General features: G+C 38.0%; 2 protein-coding genes across 6 annotated transcripts in view; one reads left to right on the top strand and one right to left on the bottom strand.

Annotated features, from left to right (window-relative positions):
* The window catches only part of FAM227B (family with sequence similarity 227 member B), a 213,552-nt gene that overhangs the window by 91,330 nt on the left and 95,635 nt on the right, over positions 1–26,587 (top strand). The gene's annotated exons all lie outside the window — the stretch shown is intronic.
* Positions 1–26,587, bottom strand: part of FGF7 (fibroblast growth factor 7) — a 99,857-nt gene that overhangs the window by 50,053 nt on the left and 23,217 nt on the right. Inside the window, exons 1-2 of one of the 4 annotated variants that reach the window (XM_030577367.1) lie at positions 11,294–11,473; positions 10,149–10,361 (exon numbers count right to left, since the gene is read on the bottom strand). In XM_030577367.1, the coding sequence (XP_030433227.1) occupies positions 10,149–10,361; positions 11,294–11,333 (253 nt within the window). In that variant the 5' untranslated portion in view covers positions 11,334–11,473. Of the gene's footprint in view, positions 1–10,148; positions 10,740–11,293; positions 11,474–26,587 lie in introns of those variants that run through there. The other 3 variants (XM_030577363.1, XM_030577365.1, XM_030577366.1) reach the window with 3 other exon arrangements.

Raw genomic sequence — 26,587 nt, forward strand, 5'->3', positions numbered from 1 at the left:
TTTACACTCGTGCAAAATGAGAACAAAGTGAGTGTAAGTGCTACTACCATTCTAATTTAGTAGTATTTTACACACACTTTGTACAGGTGTTAAGGACCATGCCATATATAAAACAGTGGAGATTCACGCCCTAAATTCACAGATTTCTCAGGCCATCTGAAGAGCATGCAGCTCAAGTCTCTTTAAGGGACCTTTATGGTCGTGGGGCTGCTAGGTACCAGTTGTCCCAGAACAAGTTAGAGCAGCATGGAGGCTTGTCTCTTGCACCAGCTGCCAATGGATCCCAGAGAAAAGTTGGATGCAGGGGCACCCCAGCCATATCGGTTTTCTATTGGCTGTGCCCCTATTCACTGGCTGCCGGGGGGCGGGGAAAGGGCAGTATTTAGTAGTAATCACTAGAGTGGTCCTTCTCCACTTGGGATTTTCTTAGGCAAGATAAATAGTCAAATGGCCAGATCTACTGGCTTTAGGTCCACTCACAGCTACAGGAGTGCTCTAGAGAGAAAATTGGGGTCTATATGACAGAGGTCCCAGATATTGCTATATATATGAAATACTTTCTCTGGTGTAATAAATTACAAGAGTGACCATTAGAGTTCAAGTCTGAGGCAAACTCAAACTAGAGTTTATCTTGCTTTGAGCCCTGGATCTCAATTAAACCTTCAATGTTTGCAAAACTTTAACTGCAGTGTGCACTCATGGATTTCCCGTTTGGGTAGGGTATACATCTGAGTTTTTCATTAAAGCAGGCACATACCCATTGGGAACTATGAATTTTATCCATAGCTGTTGAGAGGAATATGCTAAGAGACTCTGAAATGCTGCCTTTGAAATATATCCTTTAAAGATAAACCTTCCCAATATTTAGATATTGAAATGAATCCTCACCAATCTTTATACTATGTGTAAATTTAATAACAAAATAAAAATACGTATCATACAATCAAATGTGCTAACATCTACTATTTTAAAGTTAAAAAATATATAAACTATTTAAAACCATCATTACTGTTTAAAATAATGCTGATTCCTATAGCAATTTCAGTATCCATAGATTAAAAAGATCAATTTTTTAAATTTTGTTTTCTTTCTAAGGGGAAGATTGGAGGATACATAGAAGAAGGGAGTGAACTTTCATCAGAGATCATGGCTGGGCTGTAGTTTTAAATCTGCATAAATCAGCTTCAGTTTACATAGGACATTTTTAAAGGATAGGTTGTTCAGGCAAACTGGAGAATAGGAGTTACTTGCTCTTTAGAACAAATACCTTTCATTTTTCCTGTACCTTCATTAGAGCTAGTCAAAACTTTTCAAAGGAAAGAGTATTTATTAAAAAAAAGTATTTGTCAAAAATAATTTTTGTTAATACTGACAATATGAAATTTTTTTGCCAGAAATGTTGTGCCTTATTTTTTTTTTGTCAAAAAGGTTATCAGAGATTATCAAAAATGTCATCAAAATGTTTTTTTTAATTTACTAGCAAAGTTCTTGGGAAAAGAAATGGATTGCCATTTTGATAACTTGATAACCTGTAATGTATTCAATAGGTATTTTTAACATCAATACCATTTTTTAAAAAGTGGATCAATTTTGAACACATCAAAATGAAAATATCAAAATTTTGAAATCAGTTTGCAAAATTGTGTTTTCATTTTTGACCAGCTCTAACTTTATCATATAAAAGGCTCCAGATCTTACAGGAAGACTCTAGGTTGTTTACCCAAAGTTCCAGAGTCATACAACCATGTAAAAATAAAGATTTTTTTTTCATCCACACTAGCAATAATAAAATTTAATTCAAAGACCCTTCCACTTTCCACTTCATTGTGGAAGGAAGTACTTTATCCATTGATTTAAAGGAGAAACAACAATGTGTAAATTTTTAGAAACATTTGAAGTTAAATTTTTAATTTTTTATAGGTAGACTGGTTCTGGAATTTGTTCATTAAGGCCTGGTCTACACTACGAGTTTATCTCGAATTTAGCAGCGTTAAATCAAATTAACCCTGCACCCATCCACACAACAAAACTCTTTACTTCGATATAAAGGGCTCTTAAAATTGATTTCTGTACTCTTCCCCGAAAGGGGAGTAGCGCTGAAATCCACATTGCCATTTCGAATTAGGGTTAGTGTGGCCGCAATTCGACAGTGTTGGCCTCCGGGAGTTATGCCACAGTGCACCATTGTGATCGCTCTGGATAGCAATCTGAACTCGGATGCACTGGCCAGGTAGACAGTAAAAGCCCCGCAAACGTTTGAATTTTATTTCCTGTTTGCCCAGCGTGGAGCTCTGATCAGCACGGGTGGCAATGCAGTCCCAAATCCAAAAAGAGCTCCAACATGGACCGTACGGGAGATACTGAATCTGATCTCTGTAAGGGGAGATGAATCTGTTCGATCGGAACTCCGTTCCAATAGACAAAATGCCAAACCATTTGAAAATACCTCCAAGGCCATGATGGACAGAGACCACAACAGGGACTCAACACAGTGCTGCGTGAAATTTAAGGAGCTGAGACAAGCGTACCAGAAAGCCAAAGAATCAAATGGATGTTCACAGAGGGAGGGGCAACTGACAACTGTAGCTATCCCACAGTTCCCGCACTCTCTGAAAACCATTTGAATTCTGGGCTGAGCTCCCAAAGCCTGAAGGGTCAAAAACATTGTTGCGGGTGGTTCAGGGTATATGTAGTCAGCGCCGCCCTACCCCCCGTGAAAACAAAGAGAAAAAAATCATTTTTCGCCCTTTTTCAATGTCACCATATGTCTACTGGATGCTGCTGGCAGACGTGGTGCTGCAGCACTATACAGCAGCATCCCCTTGCCTTGGCTTGCGACAGCAGATGGCACAGTAGGACTGGTATCCATCGTCATCGTCCCGTGGGTGTTCCTGGCCGGCCTCGGTAAGGTCGGCCGGAGGCGCCTGGGCAAAAAGTTTTGTCTAATGGAGATTCAGTCCTGCCTGGAATATCATGCCACTGGAAGCTTCTGCCTCAGGCTGCTCTCCCAGTCAGCAGCACTGCGTGGTCTCACCTAGCCCCGTCTACTCCTTGCTACTAGGGCTCACAATCAGATACTTAGACCTCTACATTTTGCTGCAAATAAAAAAATTATGCTGCCATTTAGAACTGTCCCCCAACATACATATCCTGGGACATTTTGTATTTTACCAGTGTCAACCAAAGGCCCACACACAAATGGAGATTCAGTCCTGCTTGTGCTTCTATCCTAGTGCTTATCACAGATTGCCATTTTCAGCTATAGGCTGAGCAAGCGCTGAATGGTGGTTAACTCTACTTCACTGGGAGCCAACTGCCCTCCCCTCCCCCCTTTGATCTCTGCTTGCAGAGGCAATAAAGTCAGCATTCTTTATTACTTCATCACACAAATGGGGGATAACTGCCACGGTAGCCCAGGGGTGGGGGAGGAGGGAAGCAATGGATGAGGTTGTTGCAGGGGCACCCCCTAGAATGGCATGCAGCTCATCATTTCTGCGGGATGTCTGGGACTCTGACCCGGAGCGGCTGTTTGCCTCTTTGGTTCTTTAATAGGCTTGCCTGATATTCTAGGAAGGACTGACTCTCCATTAGACAAAACTTAAAGAAGAGAATGACCTGGGGAATCATTCCCATTTTTGTCCAGGCGCCCCTGACTGACCTCACCAAGGCCGGCCAGGAATACCCTTGACAGCAGCGGACGGTACAGTATGACGGGTAACAGTCTTTGTCAACTTGCAAAGCAGCAGACGGTACAGTATGGCTGGTAACTGTCTTTGCTAACTTGCAAAGGCAAGGGGATGCTGCTGTGTAGCACTGCAGTACCGTGTCTGTCAGCAGCATCCAGTAGACATACGGTGAAAGTGAAAAAAGGCTGAATGGGCTCCATGGTTGCCCAGGCAATCCAGGGAAAAGGGTGTGAATTGATTGTCTGCCATTGCTTTCACGGCGGGAGGATTGACTGATGATATTTACCCATAACCACCCGTGACAAATTTTTGGCCCCATTAGGCATTGAGATCTCAATCCAGAATTCCAATGGGCATGGGAGACTGCAGGAACTATGGGATAGCTATGGGATAGCTACCCATAGTGGAACACTCCGGAAGTCGATGCTAGCCTCGGTACATGGACGTACTCCGCCAATTAATATGCTTAGTGTGGCCCATGCACTCGACTTTATACAATCTGTTTCAGAAAATTGATTTCTGTACAATCGGAATAATCCCATAGTGTAAACACACCCTAAGAGAGATTGTAAACTCTCCCTAGTGAAATCTCCTCCACTTTCAAGTATGTTTTGAGGTGAGACAGGATATGATGGAGTGCCAAACTCTTAACCTCATACTCAAATAGTGAGCAGTTTGGCTCAATATGATTTATGTGAATAAGCATTTGCCAGTGAGAACAGTAGTTCAAAATCTCATCTAGATTAAGGATAAAATGACTTGGCAATTATGGTGTTTTCTGGTTGTTGTTGTTTCCTTAGATACAGTCATTCTATTTTTATACTTTGGATTATAATCTATGCCTTTTCTATACTAAATCTAGGATATGTCTACAGATCAGCAGGAGATATTACAAGATGGTTCAGCCTTGTGTGTCTTTTGCTGGAACCCAATTAAACCTGAGTTTCCATTCTTGGCATTGCATACCACATCCAGTTTATATAGTTTTAGTCTATTGTCCGTCTATACCAAAAGAAGGACAGGAGACATTTGACATGGATTTAATCAGGCCTCAACTTTATTATTAGATATCTGGGACTACCCAGCAGATAAAAGTGTACAGTGCAGGTCACACGGTGTTTGTTCTGTAATTACGTGAGGGCTTTTTACCAGCTCCCCCTCTTTTTTTCCATCCAGGTCCTCCAGCAAATCCATTGCTGGAACCTCACCATCCACCACCCCTCGTAGGAAGGTTAAGGCGGGCTATAAAAATGGGGGGTTGGCTCCTTACCGTACCAATCATAGAACTCACCAACCACCCCCATTCGTTCCTTTAGCAAACATGTCTTTTTAAATCCTTTTTCAAGCCATTTGTCTGGTCACTGTACACTTTTCCTATGGAGCACCTGCACTGGACCTCTGCCTTACACTTAAATAATGAGTTGCGACATACAGCCTACCACCCTTCAAGCCACGGATGAACAGAGCCCTTCCTGAACCTGCTGTGGGGAAGGCAAAAAAAAACCCCAACTGTACCCAAGCCAATATGGTGGTAAGGGAAAAATTTCTTCCCAGCTCCCCTAAAAAAGAGGTGACTAGCGTAATGCCCACAGCAGGTCTTGACCAAATCTGGTATTTTACCACCTAAAGAGGAGAAAGGGTGGGTCCTGCTTCAGCCTGATCTGTGTAAAAGGGAGGCTTCAGGTGCAGAGCTGCCTATTTTAAACCCTGCATTCCTAGGGGATGAGTCAGCGACCATGCTGACCTTTTCAGCAGTTTTCATCTCCTCCATAAAGCACTGTTCACTTCATTCGGCCAGCCAGCCAAACACCCCACCCCTGCCTAAAGGTGCAGGGCATTTGTGTTAACAATGAAATCATGTTGGCTTTTTGTGCGTGTGGGTATACAGTATGTCGCAGTTTGGTCCATTCTAGATTAAATTTGTTAATTTTCAGTGTGGTGGGGGTTTAGAGTTGGACGAAGTGAGGTTTGAGGTTCAATATGGGCTAGAGTTCAGGTTTGATTAATGATACTGAATCTTGTGTAATGTTCTTATAAGATTTTGTCCAAAACAGTAGAAGTCTCACAAGGCTCAGTTTGTGTGTGACATTTCTGCTTTTTTGTTCTAAGATCTCATTAGAACCTCATTTCTTGTAGGAATTTTGGTCTCATCCAAAACAGAATGGGGGTGGGAGAGAAGGTACCTCCTGGTTTGAGAGGTGGCTTGATACTGGAAATTCACATCTTAAAAACTCTCTCACTTATTTAAATGGTTGACTCAAGATTCTAGGGAGGCTTTTGCAATAGTTAAGAAGCCATTTGTCCTTAGAATGAAACTTCAAGACCAACAGAGCATGTAAATTCCTAGAGTGTCATTCAGTCCTAGTTGTAAATCCTTTCAGATGGAAGTCAAAAACAGAGCTTATTTTGACTCAATTTTGCACAAAAACTAATAAATCTGAAAGACTTCCATAATTAGAATTGAAACGATTAGAAGATCAATCAATAATAAGGGGAAGCTAAATTTATTTCAAAAAGTAGCAATTGATCACTAAGAGATCTATCCTCACCTCTCTGCTCCACTTGCTTGGTCTCATTCTATTACTGAGACAAGAATACTTCCTCAGTCTGTATCTCATGTGCCAGTCTGTCACTGAAATTAACTGAGAGAAATGTTTCACTGTTGACTAGGAGAAACAAACTTGGGCAAAGTATGGTAAATGGGTGTTGAAAGCAAAACTGAAATTAAATATTCGGAAGGGCTGAGGCTTCTGCCTCACATCTGTCTCTTGATGATTATTTTAGTGTTCTAGTGAGAGGCTCTTGGCTCTTACTCTTTACTTCAACTTTGAGCCTGAAGAGTGGAGTTATTTCTGTCAGATGTGGAATGATTTCCTTTGTCTAGTGGTGAGCTGTATACTATCTTATGACTGACCAAATTTACTTTGTAGTTTTCAGCTATATGGCCAAGAGATGGGTCTCTGCCACCAGATATAGAGATGTTTGATACAGAAGGTCTTGTTCCAAGGGGGAAAAAACCCCAAATGATTCACAATATTTCAGTAGCTATTCATTTGTAAATATTTATTTGAAATTCTCGTTACTGAAATGTGTGTGTGCAATAAACATTCTTCTTATGCCTACTGGGGTCATCATTGATCTGGCCCAGAATTCAGCAATTTGCTTTGCTAGCACAGAAGGTGTGAAGATTAGGTTAGATTTTTGGGGATGTGCCATTTCTTGGACTCAACTAAGCTGGCTAAATTGTTACAATAAGTCTTTGTAACAAATTAACTTTGAATTATGAGAAATGAATTTAAGATTAATATTAAGGAGTTGCTTGAATATGTTATCATGTAGCAACAATCAACTAATACAATTGTCCATCACAGTTTGCTTGATGAATGTGTTCTATTTTCTGTTTTTCATAAGGCCACATTATTGTGACCACATTCTATATGTTAGGAGAAGTTTGATGTGCAAAGAATTACATATTAGATTTGACCCTGTTTTTATTACATATTGACTCCTCACGGTCATTGATTTGTATTCTTTGGTTCCTCAGATCCATAATCTTGATTAATGTGAAAACCACCCTGTATTTTGCCCTCCTCAAGTTGCCAATGCAACATGATGGTATGTCATCCTTGAAAGATTTCTAGTTGTGAGGAAGCTTTGCCTATTGTCCATGCTGTACAATACATATATGGTATATGGATAAAGTGTTGATTTCTGTCTGCAAGACTGTCAATCTGGCATCTTTCATTAACACTTACAATACATTAACACTTAAATATTTACAATGAGATTTCCCAACTTGAATCTGAGTTTATCACATGCTTCTGATAATAAACCAGCAGATAGAGGAGTGCTGGGTTCCTCTTCTACATCTGTGGCTTTATGACAGGATCTAGCTTAGATTTTCTCCTACGTTCAGGATACAGGAAACCACAGTGTTTTTACATCAGCATTTTCATTTCTTATGGGAGAAAGTTGGGTTTTCCTCTTTCAAATGTAGAGAATTCTCTAAATATTTTTGCATTGTTCTCAGATTATACAGTGGGGCTGGCAGCATAGAATATGAAGATATTTTTCAGAGCAGCAGCTGAATCATTGACAGTCAAAGAAGCTGGTTGACTCTGATGTAACTCTTCAGGGGTATCATCCATGCAGAGAAAATGAATGGTCTGGTTTACCACTTCCAGCACTGAGCATTGCAAACTAGTGAGTCACCTAACAGAGATGATTCAAGTTTACACACGTGGATTTGTCCATTGAGGTAATAGATATAATTTTAAAGACAAGTTAGGTAAAAATAAGAGGTGTTTGAGTTTACTGCTGTAAAAATAACATTTGGCTGGGGAAAGCAAATTAGTCCAATCTTTTTCTTATCTGAACATAGACTGGAAATGTGTTTAGTATATGGCCATAAACACATCTTCAGAAAGATTTCTTTCATGTTCATTTGCGCTGAGGGTATGCCCCCACCCCCACAAAAAAAACCCCAAGTGTCGGCATCTGAATTAAATCAAGAGGAAATAAAGTGAGTTTCTTCTGATTTATATTTCGATTTGATAATACACAGGACGTCCTCTGAAAATACTACCCTGTTACCATTGCTAAACTGATTTCTCCCATGCCCTCTATCTGTGTATTGTTTTCTCTATTTTGCTTATCCAACAAAAATACTAAAGTAATTATTTCCTAGTATGTGCAGTAGATGAAGTACAGCAAGCAGATTACATTTAATATGCTGGAATACCTCTCTCCTTTCTGTGCATAAAATTACATGTAGCAGAGACATCTCCTTATCACATACCTGATTTAGTAGATAAAGTATTGAGGATTTTGTTGCCAAAAAAAACCAAACTTTGAGGCAAATATGCTACATTTAACTAAAAACCTAGATAGTAGTAATTGAATCCTAAAATAAACACTTATTAAAATCATTAATATGCAGCAAAAACATGGAATCACAGATTAAGAGCCTTTACTTGAATTTGGAATAATGTTAAATTATGAACCAACACATTGGTTAAAGAGCATGGTATAATGACAAGCAAATTTTCATAATTATTTGGCAACATGATGCTATAAACTCATCTAGGGAGACAGTATAGCAGTAATAAACAGATAAAATATGATTGTAGTATGCATTAGTGTTGCAAAAAAAATCAAGACTGTTTTTATGTAGGAACATTTACAATGAAATCCTTGCCTGATTGAAGTCAGGGAGCCAGGATTTCACTTGTAGATATAGTTCTGTGGTCTTTACTCTGGCAATGTCCCACTGGAAGTCAATGAGAGGTTGCCTGAGCAAGAACCAACTAAAAAAAATCACTGGAATTGGCCCATAGCCAATAAACTGATGTTTTACATTTCCCAAGCCATATGGTTATACATGATGTAATAGAGTGTAGAAAAAAAGGAGACTGATATTAAAAACAAATTTTAAAAGAAACAGTAAAAATTATGAAGAGAACTTTGAGTTATGTAAGATTCCTGATGCTAGTTATAATCATGAAGTAAATATGATGCAGCACAGTACTTGAAAAGATTAAGAATTTGTTTGGGGAAAAAAAAGTAAATTTTCAACTGAAAAATTACTAATATTACCATCTCTCACACACTGATTTTTTTTTCTGTTCTATAATGCTTCCTAAAGTATATGGAAAATAATAGAATAACATTTAAAAGCATCACAGGACAGAAATTTGTTGTTTAATAAACACTGTTCACTAGACCAACATATACTTCTGGCACTTTAAAGCAATAATAATTTTGTACTTATCTCATTTTAAGTGCTACAATGCATAACTCTGTATTTTCTTCTGTCTCAAATAAATTATGCACTTAGTCCATGCTAAAAATATATTTAATATAATTTTACATGTCCACTCTCTCTGGGTGATTGATCTTTTTGGAAGTGAGAGAGAATATTTTTTTCATTATCCTAGAAATAATGAGCTGTAGAAGCAATAATAGGTTTTATTTCTAGCCTGGCAAATTGTGCAAATGGTTTTGCAAGACAATTTTCGTAATACTTTCCTTTGAATTTTCTAATATTGAATATATTTTAATTGTTCAGTCAACATACTGAGCTTGTAGGTTGTTTGCATCCTACCTAAATGTGGTTTAATGTTTCATAAGTACTTTATGGGTATAGAGTTTGTGGTTGTATATTTTCAGATGTACAACCTTAATTCACTTGTTAAAATAGGCTTTCTGTTTGCTAATAGTTACCAGCTGTAACTAATACATTAGATCTACAACATACTGGTAACGCATTATTTAAAGTGACGCATTTCAAAATCAATACCAAATGTCCTGCTGTATGATTAATTGGGAAACATGTCTAATAGAATGGTTATAGCGCTGTACAAAATTATTGTAAAAGCATCATAAATGAAGGGATAAAAAGCCAACAATGCATAAATTTTAAAATCTTTCAGTACAAATTTCAAAAGCAGAGACATTACTTACTGTAGTTGTTGTTTGCTTCTCGTGTCCCTTTTATTTTGCCTCGTTTATCAATCCTCATGTACCACTGAGTTCGGCAGAAAAGTCTTCTCACTCTTACATCCCCCCCTTCCATATAATCATAGCTTCTGGTATGTCGCTCAGGGCTGGAACAGTTCACATTTGTAGCCATTTGCTCTGGAGTCATGTCATTGCAAGCTAAAGATATAGTGCCCACTAGAAAGATAATGTAAAAATATGATCTGTAGAGCAAAGTTGGCAGGATCCATGTCAGTATCCATTTGTGCATTATAGTGCAGTGTTCTGGGTGTTCATGAACAACATAATGAAAATTAAATCTCAAGTAGATCGTTGCTCCTAGGTCATTGACCTGCCTTCTGTCTTTACAGCGAGTTGTAGATTGATTTAATTGAGATTGCTTCCTCTTCCAGAATTCTGATCCTTACTCCTTAATAGTTACTGATGTTGAAACAGGATAGCTCCTTAAATATCTTTTCAGTCAGGATATCCTTTAAAGAAACAGGTTATAATAACCTTGGCTGTCATGACCTTCTGTACTACTTGAATTTGCTGCTTGCACTGAAAGTAAAAGATCTATGAGAAAAGTGTCATGGATAAATTTTATGGTCAATTGTTACATGTATGTGGCTATAATATATGCTGCGTGAGTACCGTAGCATAGCAAAAAATCTTCTAACTTTATACTTTAAAAAACATACACGAGTGCACACACAAGATATATCTTACAACAAGCTCTTGACAGCAGCACACATTTAAACTATGTACAATTCCTTGTGTAGCTCAGTAATAAGTCTTTCAAAAAAGCTGTTGATTCAGCTGAGCTACAAAACTCATACATGGTAAAATGCTATTGCATCTCTTACATTTCATTACTTCATGCCTATAGCTTCACAGTTAGCCACATTCTTCCTAAAGGGCTGTCTGTACTTCTCTAGTTTAAATGTCAGGACAAACCAGATATTCGTGGGACTATATTTTTATACATACATAGTTCAGTTACTTGTAGATTATTTTTTTTAAAGAAAATGTCAAGAAGCTTATTTCTAACCTACATCAATCAAGAAAATAGGAAAAGTCATTAGTGGTTAGAACGCCAAGAGCATTCTTTTAAAGGATCGATAACTTACTTGTTCCTGTTGATAACAGCTGGATACACAAGTATTCCATTTCTGTTGTCTGCCTTTTGCAACATGAGACTCTCTACTGTAGCTACAAACTTTCTCAGCTCAGAAGGACTTCAGCAGAATTATAATTGTTTCCATAAATCAACACGCAAGAGTGGTGGTGTGTGTATGCGCTTGTGCGTGCGCGTGCGTGTGTGTCTTGAGCCTGTTGTTCAGTCCTTTTCGATAAATACCTTTGCTGACCTCACTTGGAAGCAATTAGAATTTAACCAGTCAGCTGTCAGTTGAATGCATGAACAAAAATAAAAGAAGACTTATGTTGTGTAGTGTCCAATGGTCATCAGAGGGAGCTATAAACATAGTTTATGCTTTAAATCTCCAAGTATGTACCTACTTTCCAGAAACAGATTTCTGTGATCACTGGATAAAATTACTTTTCATGTCAGTTAAAGCGTTTCTGTTCTTTGATTTAGTTCAGTATTCCCTTTTCCTTAGGAACAAAAACCCACACACCTCATTTCTCCTCCAAATCTTTTACACAGATTGATGGGTACATACTCTGCTTAGTATCCTTCCCTTTAGATATCTGAAATACTGAAGTGTATTACTTAGTGTGGGTGGCAGGCATGGTGTCTATTATGGACTGTGTATCATGTTTTAGTATTGTAGACTGTAAATGAGGAACAATTGCATACAAAATCCAGAGGGTTCTTATTTAAATGGCTGTTATGGACAAACCACAATGTATGTTCTAAACATTGCATTCACTCTAGACCTTTTTCTGCATCCCAAGAAAAATATAATACGGAATGATATTCCACATTTCCCCCATGAATACTTCCTAGAAATTGCAGCATGAGAATTAAAAGTTGCAGTAGTACAGATGTTATCCATATTAGCACACTGTTGGATGGATGATCTGTTGGCTTAAGTTTTGGGGAGGCAAATATAACAGCTACATATTATCATGCTGTTTCTACATATTTATTTCCAACTTTTGTCATCAGTCTATTGCCCAAAATCTTTTCCATGTCATCCTTAAAATCTTGTCGTGATTTTGGTGAAATCCAGCTATTATAAAAACATATTGTAAATCTAGGTTCCACCGAGTACAGCAGTGCCTTTTTATCTCGTTTAATATGAATTCTATTCTTACCTTACAGAGACATCTCTGTAAGATTTTAGTAAACAGGAATGGGGATATCTTGTAATGCACTATCATAAAGAGCAAATTACTTATATCTGAAAATAGTATTGTAATTGTAACATAGGCTGTGGATCAGGGTAAACATGACTTTCTCAGGAGAGATAGGGAATAATTATTTAGTGTATTGAATTCTTTAAGTTGATTGAAAAGAACCGTTGAACTAGTTAATAGCCATTAGGAACATTAAGGGTACATGTGTGCCACCTAGTGGTAAGGAGGGTTTAATGATTCAGGACTTAGTTTGGAGTGTTCCCGTGTTTATCACTCACAAGAGTGTGAAACCAGGGGACCCTATTTCACCCCGCCTGCCCTCCCATGCTTCCAACTCACACACAAAGTCAGAGGATATGAGTAACTTCCCTTCTCAAAGTTCAGATATTTCAACCTCTCCTTTCAGAGCTCCCTTGGAGCACTTCCCATTTGCTACTCTCTCTGTGTTCACTTGAAGTCAATGAGATTTACTCAGATCCTGCGGAGGGAGAGAAGGACCCCAGGAATTCTATTTTATCATCATTGTTACCTGAAAAAACAATGATTTACATGCAAATATGGCCATAATTATGAAAAAAATAGATATTTTCTCATTCCCTTAAGAGATTATTTTCATAATTGTTACAAGTATGCATTTTTAACATGAGGAGGCAATGGCGGCCCATGTAGGAACATCAGATCTGCACCAGAGACTCCAGCACAGAAGGGATAGCAAGAGAGAGGACCAAACATGAAACAGCGTGACAAATTGACTCACTATAGTTTTGAACAATTATTTAATAATCATGCGGTAACTTTGTTTATGGATTAATACATAACTGCTTATTTTGGTGCATTGAGGGAGGAAGTAAAAAAGGTACAAAATGCCTTCAGTCACCCAAGATTTCTGACTAGTTAGTCCCTACTATTGTGTGAAACCCATTCAAAATCATGGTGAGTTTGAAATTCTTTTTTATATCCACAGCCCAGATTCAGGAAAAGTCCCAGAAGTTTAAATTATCATAATTATCATAATTCCAATTCACCCTACCATACGCTGTCCCCAAATGCCCAGCCTCATGTTTTGATGCCTTCAAGAGAGACCCAGTGGCATACACTTGTCCTGGTCTACAGTGCCTGGAACATAATGCCTCCACTGGACACTTTAAGAAGTGGCTTTCCATACAGTTCACCTTTCAAAAGGCCTGGCCAGTGCCATTCCCAGCATGTGGGGATTAAAATTTGTTGTCCCACTTGTAGCAAATAGTGTTCTAATAAATTCCTTCCAAATGGCTCATTTGGCATCTGGAAATTTGGTGGTGGAAGGGGCAGGGAAGTTGCTCCTTCATTATGTGTTGATTGTACTAATTTCTGTAGTCTTTATTGTAGTGGCAAGTAGGCACCTTCAAGAGTGAATAAATCACAAATTTTCAAAAGTAAGACTAGGAACATAACAAAATCAGTCAACAAAGCACTGAACAAAATGGGGCTATGTCCTCAGCTAGTGTATGCTGACATACTTCCATTGAAGTCAATGTAGCTATGCTGATTTACACCTGCTGAGGATCTGGCCCATTGGCCTGGTGATGTGCCATGATGATCTCTAACCTTGGGCCTTTTACCAAGCAGAGTGAATTCCAAAGATGGAGCCCTCAGATAAGAACCCTGCTGTCTGTGGTGGAGATTTCAAATTTAGGGACCAAGAACAAGAGCCACTCAGCCATCATTACTGCCATGCTAGGGTACAAAGTTCAGATAACTTCTTGAATAACCTCTCTTCTAGTCTTTTAAGATCTCCATTGACATCTGAAGTTGCAATCCAAAAGTGAAAGGAAACCAATACAGAGACTTCAGCACAGACAGTATTTGTCATGCCAGCTTGCCCCACAAAGGGGGCGAGTTCTGCTTGATATGGAGTGTCTAGGTAGATTGCAAGAATAGTGTTATACTATAGCACATTGCAATGGTGAACCCTGGAAAATGATGCAAATAGTGCCTCCTCCAAGTCCGTTAGAAGTTTCCCATGGCCAATAAGCCTCATCCAGGCTAATGTGCAACCAGTTTGTTGTCTACCTCCTGATCACCTTCTCTGTCAGACAGTGGGAGTCTGAATTCAGTGAAAAGAAGTTCTACTGGCAATTTTGGTGAAATCTCAGTCCAAAGCATCTCACAATCAACTGTGTCGGTTTAATAATGAATAGCAGGGTTACAAAATCCTGCAGGATTCCATGTGAGGGCTATTGGAGAAATGAGCAATACTGTTTGGGAGTATAAGGGAAGAATGAATCCACTACTTCCACAACTCCGACAAGATTCACTGGATAAGTCAACAATACCTAAGGGTTAATAATGTCAAAAGCTCCCGACAAATCTGATAAATCAGCATGGCCACTGATCCCTTGTCCATTGCTAAAAAGAATTAACCAGCCATTTATACTAATACAGTCTCAGTTCCATTTCTAGATCTGAACTCAGACTGATACAATGAAAAAATCTGTGGCATTCAAGTAATCAGGGATAAAATCTCATCTGTGTTTTACTTCTCCCAGTAGAATGCATGTGGAATTTTTTTTTAAATGTTATTTCTTTGCTGGACAAAAACAACTTGCAGCATTTAAAACCTACTCTTTTTCTTTTGGGGATTTTTAATTTATTTGTGCTTTCTCTGGCATTTAGTTTTATATAAACCCATAGCATACCTGAGGTTTCATTTCCAGAAAGCTACAGATACTCATGCTCCAGCCACAAGCTATCTGCGTGTATCTCTCCCAGCTCTGTAAAACAAATCATTTGCTATAGCAGTGTGTTCTTTAGTGCTGCTTCAGCTCAGATCTTCATGAAGCATTATATTTAAAATAATTAAAAAGCAATTTAAATAAGGCACCAGCTGTAAGTGTAACCAGTGAACAACAAGTTATTTTAATATGGCTGGTGGCCACATCCTCCTCCGTTCCTCCTTGCTTTGCCCGCAAATAACAACCTTTTCAAAAGGAAGCTGCAGCTTTAAATAAATACATTATAAATATACAATGAAACTTTAGCCCTTACCAAAAAGCAAGCCCAACTGTATGTTGTCTAATGAAAAGACACCATCTTAACCTGCTTGAGCAAATCAAGCCTTCCTTCACAAATCTGAATTTTCTGGAATAATGCAGCACACTTTCTGTACAAGCCATGTATTAACCAATGCCTCCCCCAAACTGGCCTACTCTATTTTCATGATTGTGCCCATTGCAACCTTTATACGAGTGGGTATTTGTCTAATTAACTGGAAGAAAAGGAGTGTTGCCACTTTAAGGGCTTCCCTGCAGCAGGTGGGGAGAAGGGGAAAAGTTTAGTGATGGACAGAAAACAGTTAAGGCCAGGTCAGGACTAGGTCACTGCAATGCCCTTTCTGCTGACTGGCAGTGGGGGAGGTATTTATATCCCATGTAGCCACAGAGAGAGCCTCTTTACCAGGATTGAGCTGGGCTGGCAGTCAGGTATAACCAATGCCTCCCCCAAATAGGCCTACTCTATTTTCACAAAAGAACGTCTAATTGCATTGGCTAGCACTTCCACCTTATCGAGGAAATATGCCAAGAACTTTGCAAATAGGTTCTCGAGCAAGGTTTTACATGGTGAAGAGTTCTCCTAAAACTGCACAAATGTTGTGATCCTTTCTCTGAAGGGTTTTATTTGAAGAAATACATCAGCGTATTGTGATAATTTGAGAGCATTAAAAGTTACAGAAAGAGAAAAATACTACATGTATGTATGCCACATTTTCTTAAAACGGCTCCCATAATACTAAGCCTTCTCCCCTTACAGCAACCTAGATGCCAATTCCTTCAGTGTGAGTAGGTGGGAAATTGCAACAATGAACATTTTGGAAATCAAATGCAACTGCTATGTTTTCCAATTATGACGGTTGAATACAGGTCTCTGTATCAAACAGTAGACACCCAAACAGTAGTAGTGACAGCCAAATAGACCTTTTTCCATCTTCTGCTAGCTAGGAGAGTGCACCTTTTTCTTTCAGATGCACAGTTAGCCATAGTGACCCAGACCACCTTCATCTCCAGGATGGGCTCCTACAATATGTTCCATATTGTTTGACTATGAAGGGAATATAGACATTTCCATTGATCCAATGCGCAGTAGCCTGCCTACTAGGAAACATTAACTAGTGAGAGCACAACACATTGGTTCTCTGCACTCTGCTGGCTTCCTATCCTATTTCTGATCTGCTTCAGGATTGCTGTTGCTAATCTTCAGAGTTTGCAATGGGATGGAAACTGTCTACCTTGGAGATCAGCACAGTTTCTGCAGCAACAGCTGAAATTAGTTAGGATTCTGTGGCTGATGGAAGCCAGGGTAAAATTCTCAGGGTGCAGGAACTGGGCATTCTCAGTATTAAACCCTGAGCTGCAAAACTCCCTATTATCAAAAATCAGGATTTAGGATGCAATGAAAAGTCTGTTATTTGCTCTTCATCCTTTCTTCGATAATGAGAGCTACAGAACATTCATAGAATCATAGAATATTAGGGTTGGAAGGGACCTCAGGAGGTCATCTAGTCCAATCCCCTGCTCAAAGCAGGACCAATCCTCAGATTTTTACACCAGTTCCCCAAATGGCCCCCTCAAGAATTAAATTCACAATCCTGGGTTTAGCAGGCCAATGCTCAAACCACTGAGCTATCCCTCCCCCCCATCTCTCGAGATACAGCAAAAGGAACCCTCTATAAACAATAGAGAGATGCAGAATATGCCACTTCTGCATGGAATTGTTGCTATTTTAATTTTCAGCCTAGATACTATGGAGTTGAGTAGATTAAAAATACATAGACATAAGGTATGGCTCCTTCCAGCCTTCCCCTGCCTGATTGCTGAGAGAAGTTCTCTCTTTTTGGGAACTTGCATGGGTTGTTGAAATTGAAAATTTTTATAGGTGTGGCAGTGTTGGGTACAATTTTGTACTGGAAAAATTTTACTATACATTTTTCATCATAAATGTTTTGCAAAGCTAAATTCAAAAGCCTCAGCCATCTCTATCTGTTGGCTGTTGTAAACATCCAGATTTTGCTCATATGGGATGGATTTAAGCTTTCAGGAAAACTGTAAATGGGTATACTACTAGTAGATATCAGAATACTTAATAGCACATAATTTATCTGATGAGTTTATCTTGTTTTTATGCTTATAAATTATCAGCAGTAATTTGTTTTTTCATCAATTTATTTGGGGGAGATTACGGACCCTGGAGGAAATATCTTAATACATCTCAAAATAGGCTTCTGAGGGAGACACATGCATGCTTAATTGGACAGGAGGATGGGTCACCATGAAGTTGACTTTTTTGAGAGGCAGAATGACGTGAAAGAGTAGAATCCCAGACATTAGTGTTTTTGGAGATGGATGGTTTCCTCCTGTGAGTGAAGCCTGCATAGTACCTAGGGTTACAAAAGCTCTCCATTGCTATTAGTAACTTCATTACCAGTACTGGCAATCCTCACTGGAGAGTCCATTCCCTTGTGACAGTAGGGCACACTGAGTAGGACCATCAGAAATTTAAGATTATAGCAGCTATGTATTGTAGCATAAGGATTTTTGGAGAAGGTGGAGAGACTAGAAGGCTGAAAGTGATATTCTATAGTCCACAGAAGATGACAATTCAGTCTCATTATACAGCAGCTGGTTTATTTTCACCAGGTTTCGGAAGCATACAGAGTTTACCTGACCAGCCTTCTATATTTCAATTTTACTTTAAACACAGCACTTAGAAAAGCTGTAACTCATACCACTTCTTATGAATTTAAGTAGCTTTTTATTTCATTTTTTGTTTAGCATACCTTAATTTTTAAGTTAGAAAACATCTTTTGGTAAACACAAATGTTTTGTATAAGACTTCATTGCAAACATTTCCTAGAGCTTTGTTGAAATATTTCTTTATCTAAAGAACAAAAAAGTATTTCCAATACTTTTGTTTGTAATGATTAAAATATAGTTTTAGCCAGTAATAATAAATATGAAAAGAAGCTCTTCAAGAGAAACCTGTTTATCTCTGAATAGAGTTAGGCAAAGATTTAAATACCATCTATAATCAACAGCAGCATATGCAAATAGGATTGTATCATTTGTGATTTTATATGTCTAGTCAAATTAGCCCTGTAGGCCCCTATGAGGATCCATATACTGAGTACTGCATTTCATGACAATTCCTGCAATTTATTTACCAGTCAAGTATTAAATGGGTATTAGAAGCCTTTTAACACAGAAGAAAAAATTCTTTACTAAAGTTTAAAGCAAGAATAAAGAGCTGTTGCCATGCTAATGAAATGCCCGTCATTAGCCTGTCTATCTGCTAGACTTTTAATCTTAGACAACTCTTTTGTATTCCTTCTAATTGGAACCTGTCTGAATTTTTCAGAGTGCAGACACCGAAGCCTGCTTTTCGCTGGATTAAGACTGGTTTCAGAGTAGCAGTCATATTAGTCTGTATCCACAAAAAGAACAGGAGTAGTTGTGGCACCTTAGAGACTGTTGCTTTCAAGATCAATTTCAGTGATGATCTACTAATACTACCTAGATGAGTAATTGAACAAAGCTGGACCGAAAGTGCAAAATTATCCTCCTATTCAAATAATTTCTTATATCCCTAATTAAAACCTGCTCAGAATGAAGTGATTCACAATGCTCATTATATTGTATCCTCTTTAATTTATAGCTTGACTATATTAAAGCTAAAATTATCTGTAGATCTCTAGTAACTATCAGTTGGCATCTAGTCTGATAAAATATAGGCATTTTGCCATACTGAATGCATATTATCTAGTTCCCTTAAAATGTTTGTGACAGAAAAATGCTATTAAGGCATATCAGGTCAGTTTCACAAGTTAACAGGTGCCTAAAAACAAATTAAGGAAAAAATTATGCTAATGTAAGTTTTTGGTTTTTTAAAATAACAATCCTAACATGAAATATTTTGCTACTCTAAATATAATGGCAAGAGAATCTCCAGCACCTTAAAGTATACCTGCCTATATACAAACTCACCAGGCACCCTGCATTGACCTCTTTGAATCTAATAAATGGAGTCTCTTTGTCACCTCCATCATTTGACTAGGGGAACAAAACCTTTGCAATCGTGTTGTGGAGCTGTGTGTCAAGGAGAGACGATAAACTGAATGTTTTTACCAATTGCGTTGTTGCCAGCAGCATCTCACTATGATATTATTACAGCCAATAGGCAACTTGAATCTGTATCTTTTCCCCTGCTTCTGCTGGTGCCTGGAATAACTTCTCTCTTCGAGTACTAACATCCACCTTCCCTCAGATTCTTCCTCAAACCCCATTTCTTTCCCCTACTAATCTCTTCTCCTGTGTTATCTACAGCTTTTTCTTGCCCTACCTCAATGTTATAGCTGGTGCTGATAGCACTGTCTACTGTTAAGGTTTCCTGACACTTCCCATTATAAACCCTGTTTACAGTTGATTATAACTTTGTAAAACTGTAACTATTGGGTTGAAATTGTCATTGCTGGATGTCTGCCTCGATTAATTTTTATTTTTAAACTTCAGCCAATATGGTTCAGGTGTTTCTTAGAACAAGGCTTGTGAAAAATATGTTTTGCTCAATGTTAAATTCTGGTGTTCTTTTCTTCGAAAAGCTCTAGTGCCACCATGCATTTTAGCAGGGATTTGAAATTTGGCTAGGTGGTAAACCTTTGTATCCTAACTTTTGAGTGCTTGATGTTTCGATCTTAATAATGTTCTCTTAACAGTTTTTGTGTGTATTAATATATAATATAAAATCAGAATGTACAAACTATGGCCTGTATTTCAATGTCACTATTTCAGTTTGCACCAGCTGAGGGTCTGGCTCTCTGTCTCTAGCACAGAGATATCGGGGTGGGGGCAAGTGTTGTGTTTTATTTATTTTTTGGTTTTTTATTTCTACAAGTTACCAATTTAAATTTCTTCAAATTGATTTCCCTCAATTCCATATAACTTTGCCGTGGAAATTCTCAGCCATTCTTTCTCCATTCACTGGTATATAGCCACAAAAAAATCAACATTTTTGTTAACTGCTCTATTTATACAATATGCACTGAGAGGCATATATAGGAAATTGTAAAAAGGACATGACTCAACTATGTAAATATTTTGGTTTTCTAAATAGGTTGCCCTTGTGTTTAGTTCATTAAAGACTTACATACCAGATAGTCACGCTGCCAATGATGCGAGAACTTAATAATAAAGATGGCTGTAAAAAAAAATGCTTGTAATTCTCTTTGTACTAACAAAACTCTAGCACAGGGGTCGGCAACCTTTCAGAAGTGGTGTGCCAAGTCCTCATTTATTCACTCTAATTTAAGGTTTTGTGTGCCAGTAATACATTGTAACATTTTTAGAAGGTCTCTTTCTATAAGTCTATAATATATAACTAAACTATTGTTGTATGTAAAGTAAATAAGGTTTCAAAATGTTTAAGAAGCTTCATTTAAAATTAAATTAAAATACAGAGCCCCCTGGACCAGTGGCCAGGACCCAGGCATTGTGAGTGCCACTAAAAATTAGCTCATGTGCCACATTCTGCACGCGTGCCATAGGTTGCCTACCCCTGCTCTAAGACTACATTATATGCCAGGGGTAGGCAACCTATGGCACACGTGCCAAAGGCAGCACGCGAGCTGATTTTCAGTGATTTTCAGAGTGATTTTCAGGTACTCACTCTGCCCGGGGCCTGGCCACCAGTCCGGAGGGCTCTGCATTTTAATTTAATTTTAAATGAAGCTTCTTAAATGTTTTAAAATCCTTATTTACTTTACATACAACGATAGCTTAGTTATATATTAGAGATGTATAGAAAGAGACCTTCTAAAAACAATAAAATGTATTACTGGGACATGAGACCTTAAATCAGAGTGAATAAATGAAGACTCAGCACATCACTTCTGAAAGGTTGCTGACCCCTGTTGTATATTTTTAAAAGGGTCAATATATGGTACAATATGAAGGCATGTTTACCTGTTCAATTCAAGTGGTGAAATCCTGGCTACAGAGGGGACCAAGATTTCATCCAAGATTTAACACTGATACCTTTTTTTATGATCTGTTGTTCACAGTTATCACAAATCTTCTAATTTAGCTAGACTTTCTTGTCAGTGGTTTGCTGCTATCAATGCAGGCTTGTCTTTAAAGCAGACAGGATTAATAAGCAAAAACAAGTGAAAAATAATATAAAGTGATACTCGAGATGATAGAAATGCTTAGGATTTACTCCTACATATTTTATATTTGACTTTAGGAAGTAGCTGCAGAAAGACCTTTCCTAACCCTCTTCAGCTAACTGTATGGCATACAGTTATATACTTGTAAAAGAATACAAAGTGAGGAAAAAATATTCCGCTCCACTGCTAAACTATTTGCATGGAATAAGAAAATATGTAAATAGGTTCGGAACAGGAGCAATGCTTTTCGACAGTAATATCTTTCACTTGCATTACTTGTAACATCATTACTAGGGGACAAGGATACCAGGTAGTTGCCAAGATATGGCATATCAAAACTACTGCCCATTTAGATGAGAAATAAACATCAGTGAAAGTGAGAGATGCACCAAAAATTAAGTGGGAAACTGCAATTTGATGTTGTACTTATGTATACATTTTCTATAAATTTGTTTTTATAAATAAATGTTGGTAAATTTTGATAAATTACAGTAATGAAGAGAGCAGTTTATTACAAAGTGAAAAGGAGGAAAAGTTTGATTTTAAACAGAAATTGTTCTACACAAATTATTAGGCTTTCTATTATTGTTGGTTATTCCTGATGTGGCTATAGCCGATTTGATAGGAGTTTCATTTAAAAAATAAAATTAATTCAAATATCTATTTACTTTAGATGTTCTGAGTACTGTAATTGGGCTTAAAATAAAAAAAGATGGAATGCTTCCATACTGGACAGTTAAATAACTTAGTAGGAAAAATTATAAAAACTCAAACAAGTAATGTAGGAATATGGTCTGGCAAAAACAGAAGACCTAGAAATTGACAGAGAATTCCATTAGTAATGTTTGAAACTTGATCTTTTCAGCTTTAGCTGATTTTTAAAAAAACTTCCCATCTCCCCCCCAAAAAAAGAGAGAGAGAGAAAAAAACCCTGTGGTAAATATTGGTTTACAGTGGAGCCCCAATTTTCCTCACTATTTCCAATCCCCATGTGCCAGGGGTTGGCAACCTTTCAGAAGTGCTGTGCCGAGTCTTCATTTATTCACTTTAATTTAAAGTTTCACTTGCCACTAATACATTTTAACATTTTTAGAAGGTCTCTTTCTCTAAGTCTATTATATATAACTAAACTGTTGTTGTATGTAAAGTAAATAAGGTTTTTAAAATGTTTAAGAAGGTTCATTTAAAATTGAATTAAAATGCAGGGCCCCTGGACCAGTGTCCAGGATCCGGGCAATGTGAGTGCCACTGAAAATCAGCTCGTTTGCCGCCTTTGGCACGCATGCCATAGCTTGCCTACCCTTGTGCTAGGCATCTGTTTTGCATTGCTTTCCACGAATTTAATGTAGACTTTTAAGGCCAGAAGAAACTATGAGGCAATCTAGTGAGGTGTTAAGGAAGGACACAGAGTGATAGAGATGCAAGAATTTATCATGTAGTTTCAAAATATCCAGGTCTGAGCTTTAGGATAAATAGTTAAAAATATTCCAGTGGAAAATACTAATATTAGTGGGTCAAATACATCAGGAATTTGATGAAATAGATTAAAAAAATAAAGCCCAGGGTGCCTTTTGTATTTAGACCAACTGTGGTTAAATGAAAATCTGCCACAGCTGAACTGCTTTAGTTGAAGTAATTGTAATTAAGCTGGGTGAGTTATTTATTAATTCACACTGATTGGAACCTTTCAGATGCACATCAGACAGAAAATTTCCAGTTAGTTCCTATCACAGCCAAACAACACCCCACTCATCTCTGTTTGTGACACATACTGTTGCTGCCAAGATTTGAACCTGGATTTCATCTGTCCATACACAGCCATGAGAGTTTAAAGAAATCATGTTGTTTGTGTGTCAGAAGGGACTCCTTCCCCTATGGCATCAGCAGAGTTTTGCCAGAAACAGACTTTAAAAAAAAATTAAATAGACCACGATGAGGCTGATCTACTTCCTGCCCTGCCCTATTATTGAAACATCACATTAGTAAAATAAAGCACTTCCATGCTTTTTAAAATAACTATTCCAGACCAACAGTTTTTCAAGTTGACTGTTAAAATGGAGTATTCAGTCTGACTGATATCTATTCCACCCACATGGAATCCAAATATTTGAGTTCTATGCAGGTTGAGTGCAAAGCGCTGGGATCTGAAATCCACATCCCCAACCAGGGCCAGGGGCAAGGATGCTGTGCATCCCCCCTGCTATGAGTTTAAGGAGAGTGGGGCACCTTACTATAGATGGGAAAAGTGATAGCAGCCCTTCCACACCAGCTGTGTATGATATTGGATCTGTGTAAAGATGGAGTTGAAGTCCCTACTTAGCATGTATCTGTTCCACTCCTATTGTGGTCATCTCTGTTGGGATTTATGCTGGCAGGATGGAAATCATTTCTCCAGTGAATAAGACACCCTTATTGTCCTCGCTGCCAGCTGAGCCCATCAGTGCAGTCCTTATGGTGCAGAAGTCCTGGCCTTAGTCCTTCATACAATGGATGAATTTCCACACAAAATATATAATACTCTGTACACCCTTTTTAAAGCATTTAAGTAAAACACACTTGTTTAAAGCCATTGAGTATCACAGACTGTTTTATGCTCTGACTTCTCTTTGCATGACCACAACCTAAATTACAAAGACAACAGATAGTTGCATAAAAAGTAAAACTTAAGTTACACTTTATTCTTCTTGTCTGTCATCTAGACTACAAACAGAAAGTAACATTCCTGGTTGGAAGTGATATTGGTGAAGGTCCTCAAATTTCCGTGAATGTGAGCTTCACTGGACTGGACCGCAAGAAAAAGGATGTAAAAGATACCCAGCCTTCTCTTACATCTGTTGGTTATTCTGGTGGTTTTGGCTTTCCCTCCCTTCATAACCAGAATCTTTTAATGAGCTCTGCAGGGGTCCCTTTGTTTCTTTCATGATAGCTGTGTTGGAGATAGAGAGTCGTTTGGGATTGTTTTATGTGAGTGAAGCTAATGAAACAATTAGATAATGGTCCACAGATAAAAAAAAGAGAACAGCTGGCAGAAAGATTAGAATCAGGAGAGTTGCGATTGTGGGGACTTTTGAGAGTAGCTGTCTGACCCATAAGTCACTTGCTCTTTGGCCATCTCTTTGATTAACTGTTGCCTATCCAGACAAACATTTACATGGACTGGATCATGAAACCCACAGAAGATTTTGATGTTGTATGGTATGGTGATAGCACACCAGCTGACCTATTCAGTAAACGTGTGTACAAATAAGTTTTTGTTCATACAAATGGCTGTTCTTCTTGAGAATCTCTATATTCGCACTAGAACAAAAGTATTTGTGTTCGAGTGGAAGTATTCATCAGACAGTATTCATCTTTTATTCAGTATTTGATCATTACTAACCTACTATATTGAAAGTTTATTTAGTTAGGGAGCAGAAATAATACTGAGATTTTAGTGGCTACTAACCATAAGTAACTAACAAGCATATTAAACAGTTCACAAACAACCAGTAGGCTGACACTTGGTCTTCCAAGCTACTTAGTGTACACTTATATCCATAGAAATCAGGGCTGATTTACCAATGACTCATAAAAGAGCAAAATTAATCAAATAATTTATTAATAATTTAACCAGCTTGTGTGCTATAGATATTGTACTGAAATATAATATACTGATGTGCAGAACGTGGCATGTCGCTGGCATGACACACCCAGCTAGATTTTTTTTTTAAATGGACACAGTTGACTGACAGACCACAGAATAAAATAATTAAACTTTTCAGAGAAGTTAATGAAACATTATTTAACAATGTTGACAGGCAGTTTTTTTCCTACTTAACCACATTTTTAGTAAAATTCCCTTTCTAAAAATCATGCCTTTTTGTTTTTTATTTCATGGCATTGTTAGCAGTGAACAATATGTTGGCTGGCTCTAGACAGTCTCTGCTATGAGTAGCTGGTTTCTAGGCTCTAAAATGATTTTGGTTGAAAAGCTGATTGAGCTTAACATTTATTCCTTAATATTGTGCTGCTTATACATTTTTCTGCTCATGAGTTTGCCAGTCTATAAATGGGTTCCTCATTGCTCCAAAGCCCTTCATACCCTTCTCTCCTTTTAACCCAGCACTCTACCTTGTCCCAGTCTTTTGCTATCTCTCAGATAAGAGTTAGCAGATAGAACAAGAGTCAGCTTTTCAAGAGGTAAAGTTCCTCCAGGAAGGTTTGGAAGAGGAGGAAGCCCTTAGAATCTTTACAACATTTAGACCCTTCACAGGGGTTTCTCCTTAATGAGAGTGGAGAACCTACCAGTAATACGCAGTCTTATAGATCCTGTGCAGAGATTAAATGTAGCCCTCCACAGGCTCTGCTTAACTACTTTTGGTTTCAGTATCCCTGTATTGTATAACAATCAATATGGCCTTCTTGGTAGCCATTATTTGAGCCATAATGACAGGAAATCCTTTAGAATGGCCTCTAGCATCACTGCTGTAGAAAAAAATACTGGGTGATCATGTAATTAAACACTGTCATAAAATGTGTGCACAAGGATGCTGAATTAAGGTTATATGGGCAATCTTAATTCTGGCATTTCTTGACTTTGAAGTGCTCTACTTTGCAACTGTAATGGTTTTAATGTAGCTTTTGTGTGTAATTGATTGTATAGCAAAGTGTTCAACTTATGCAATTTGGAGTTTGAAGTAGGAGGGAGGTGAAGACTCTGTATTAAGTCTCAGGTGAAGTCCTATCCTAGAAAACACTTGAGATAATCTGGTCCATTCCAGAAAAAATATGTTGCTTGGCAGAAATATTTTTGATGCCTCAGACCTCTTTGGCAAGAAATATTTAGCAATATCCAGAGAGGGATTGACTGCATCAGTGGCAGGGAAATCTCCCCACCCAACCTTTAGTTTGGTGGTAGAATTTTAAC

This window comes from Gopherus evgoodei, chromosome 10, assembly GCF_007399415.2.
Source record: "Gopherus evgoodei ecotype Sinaloan lineage chromosome 10, rGopEvg1_v1.p, whole genome shotgun sequence".
In the NCBI taxonomy this organism is placed as follows: Eukaryota; Metazoa; Chordata; order Testudines; family Testudinidae; genus Gopherus; species Gopherus evgoodei.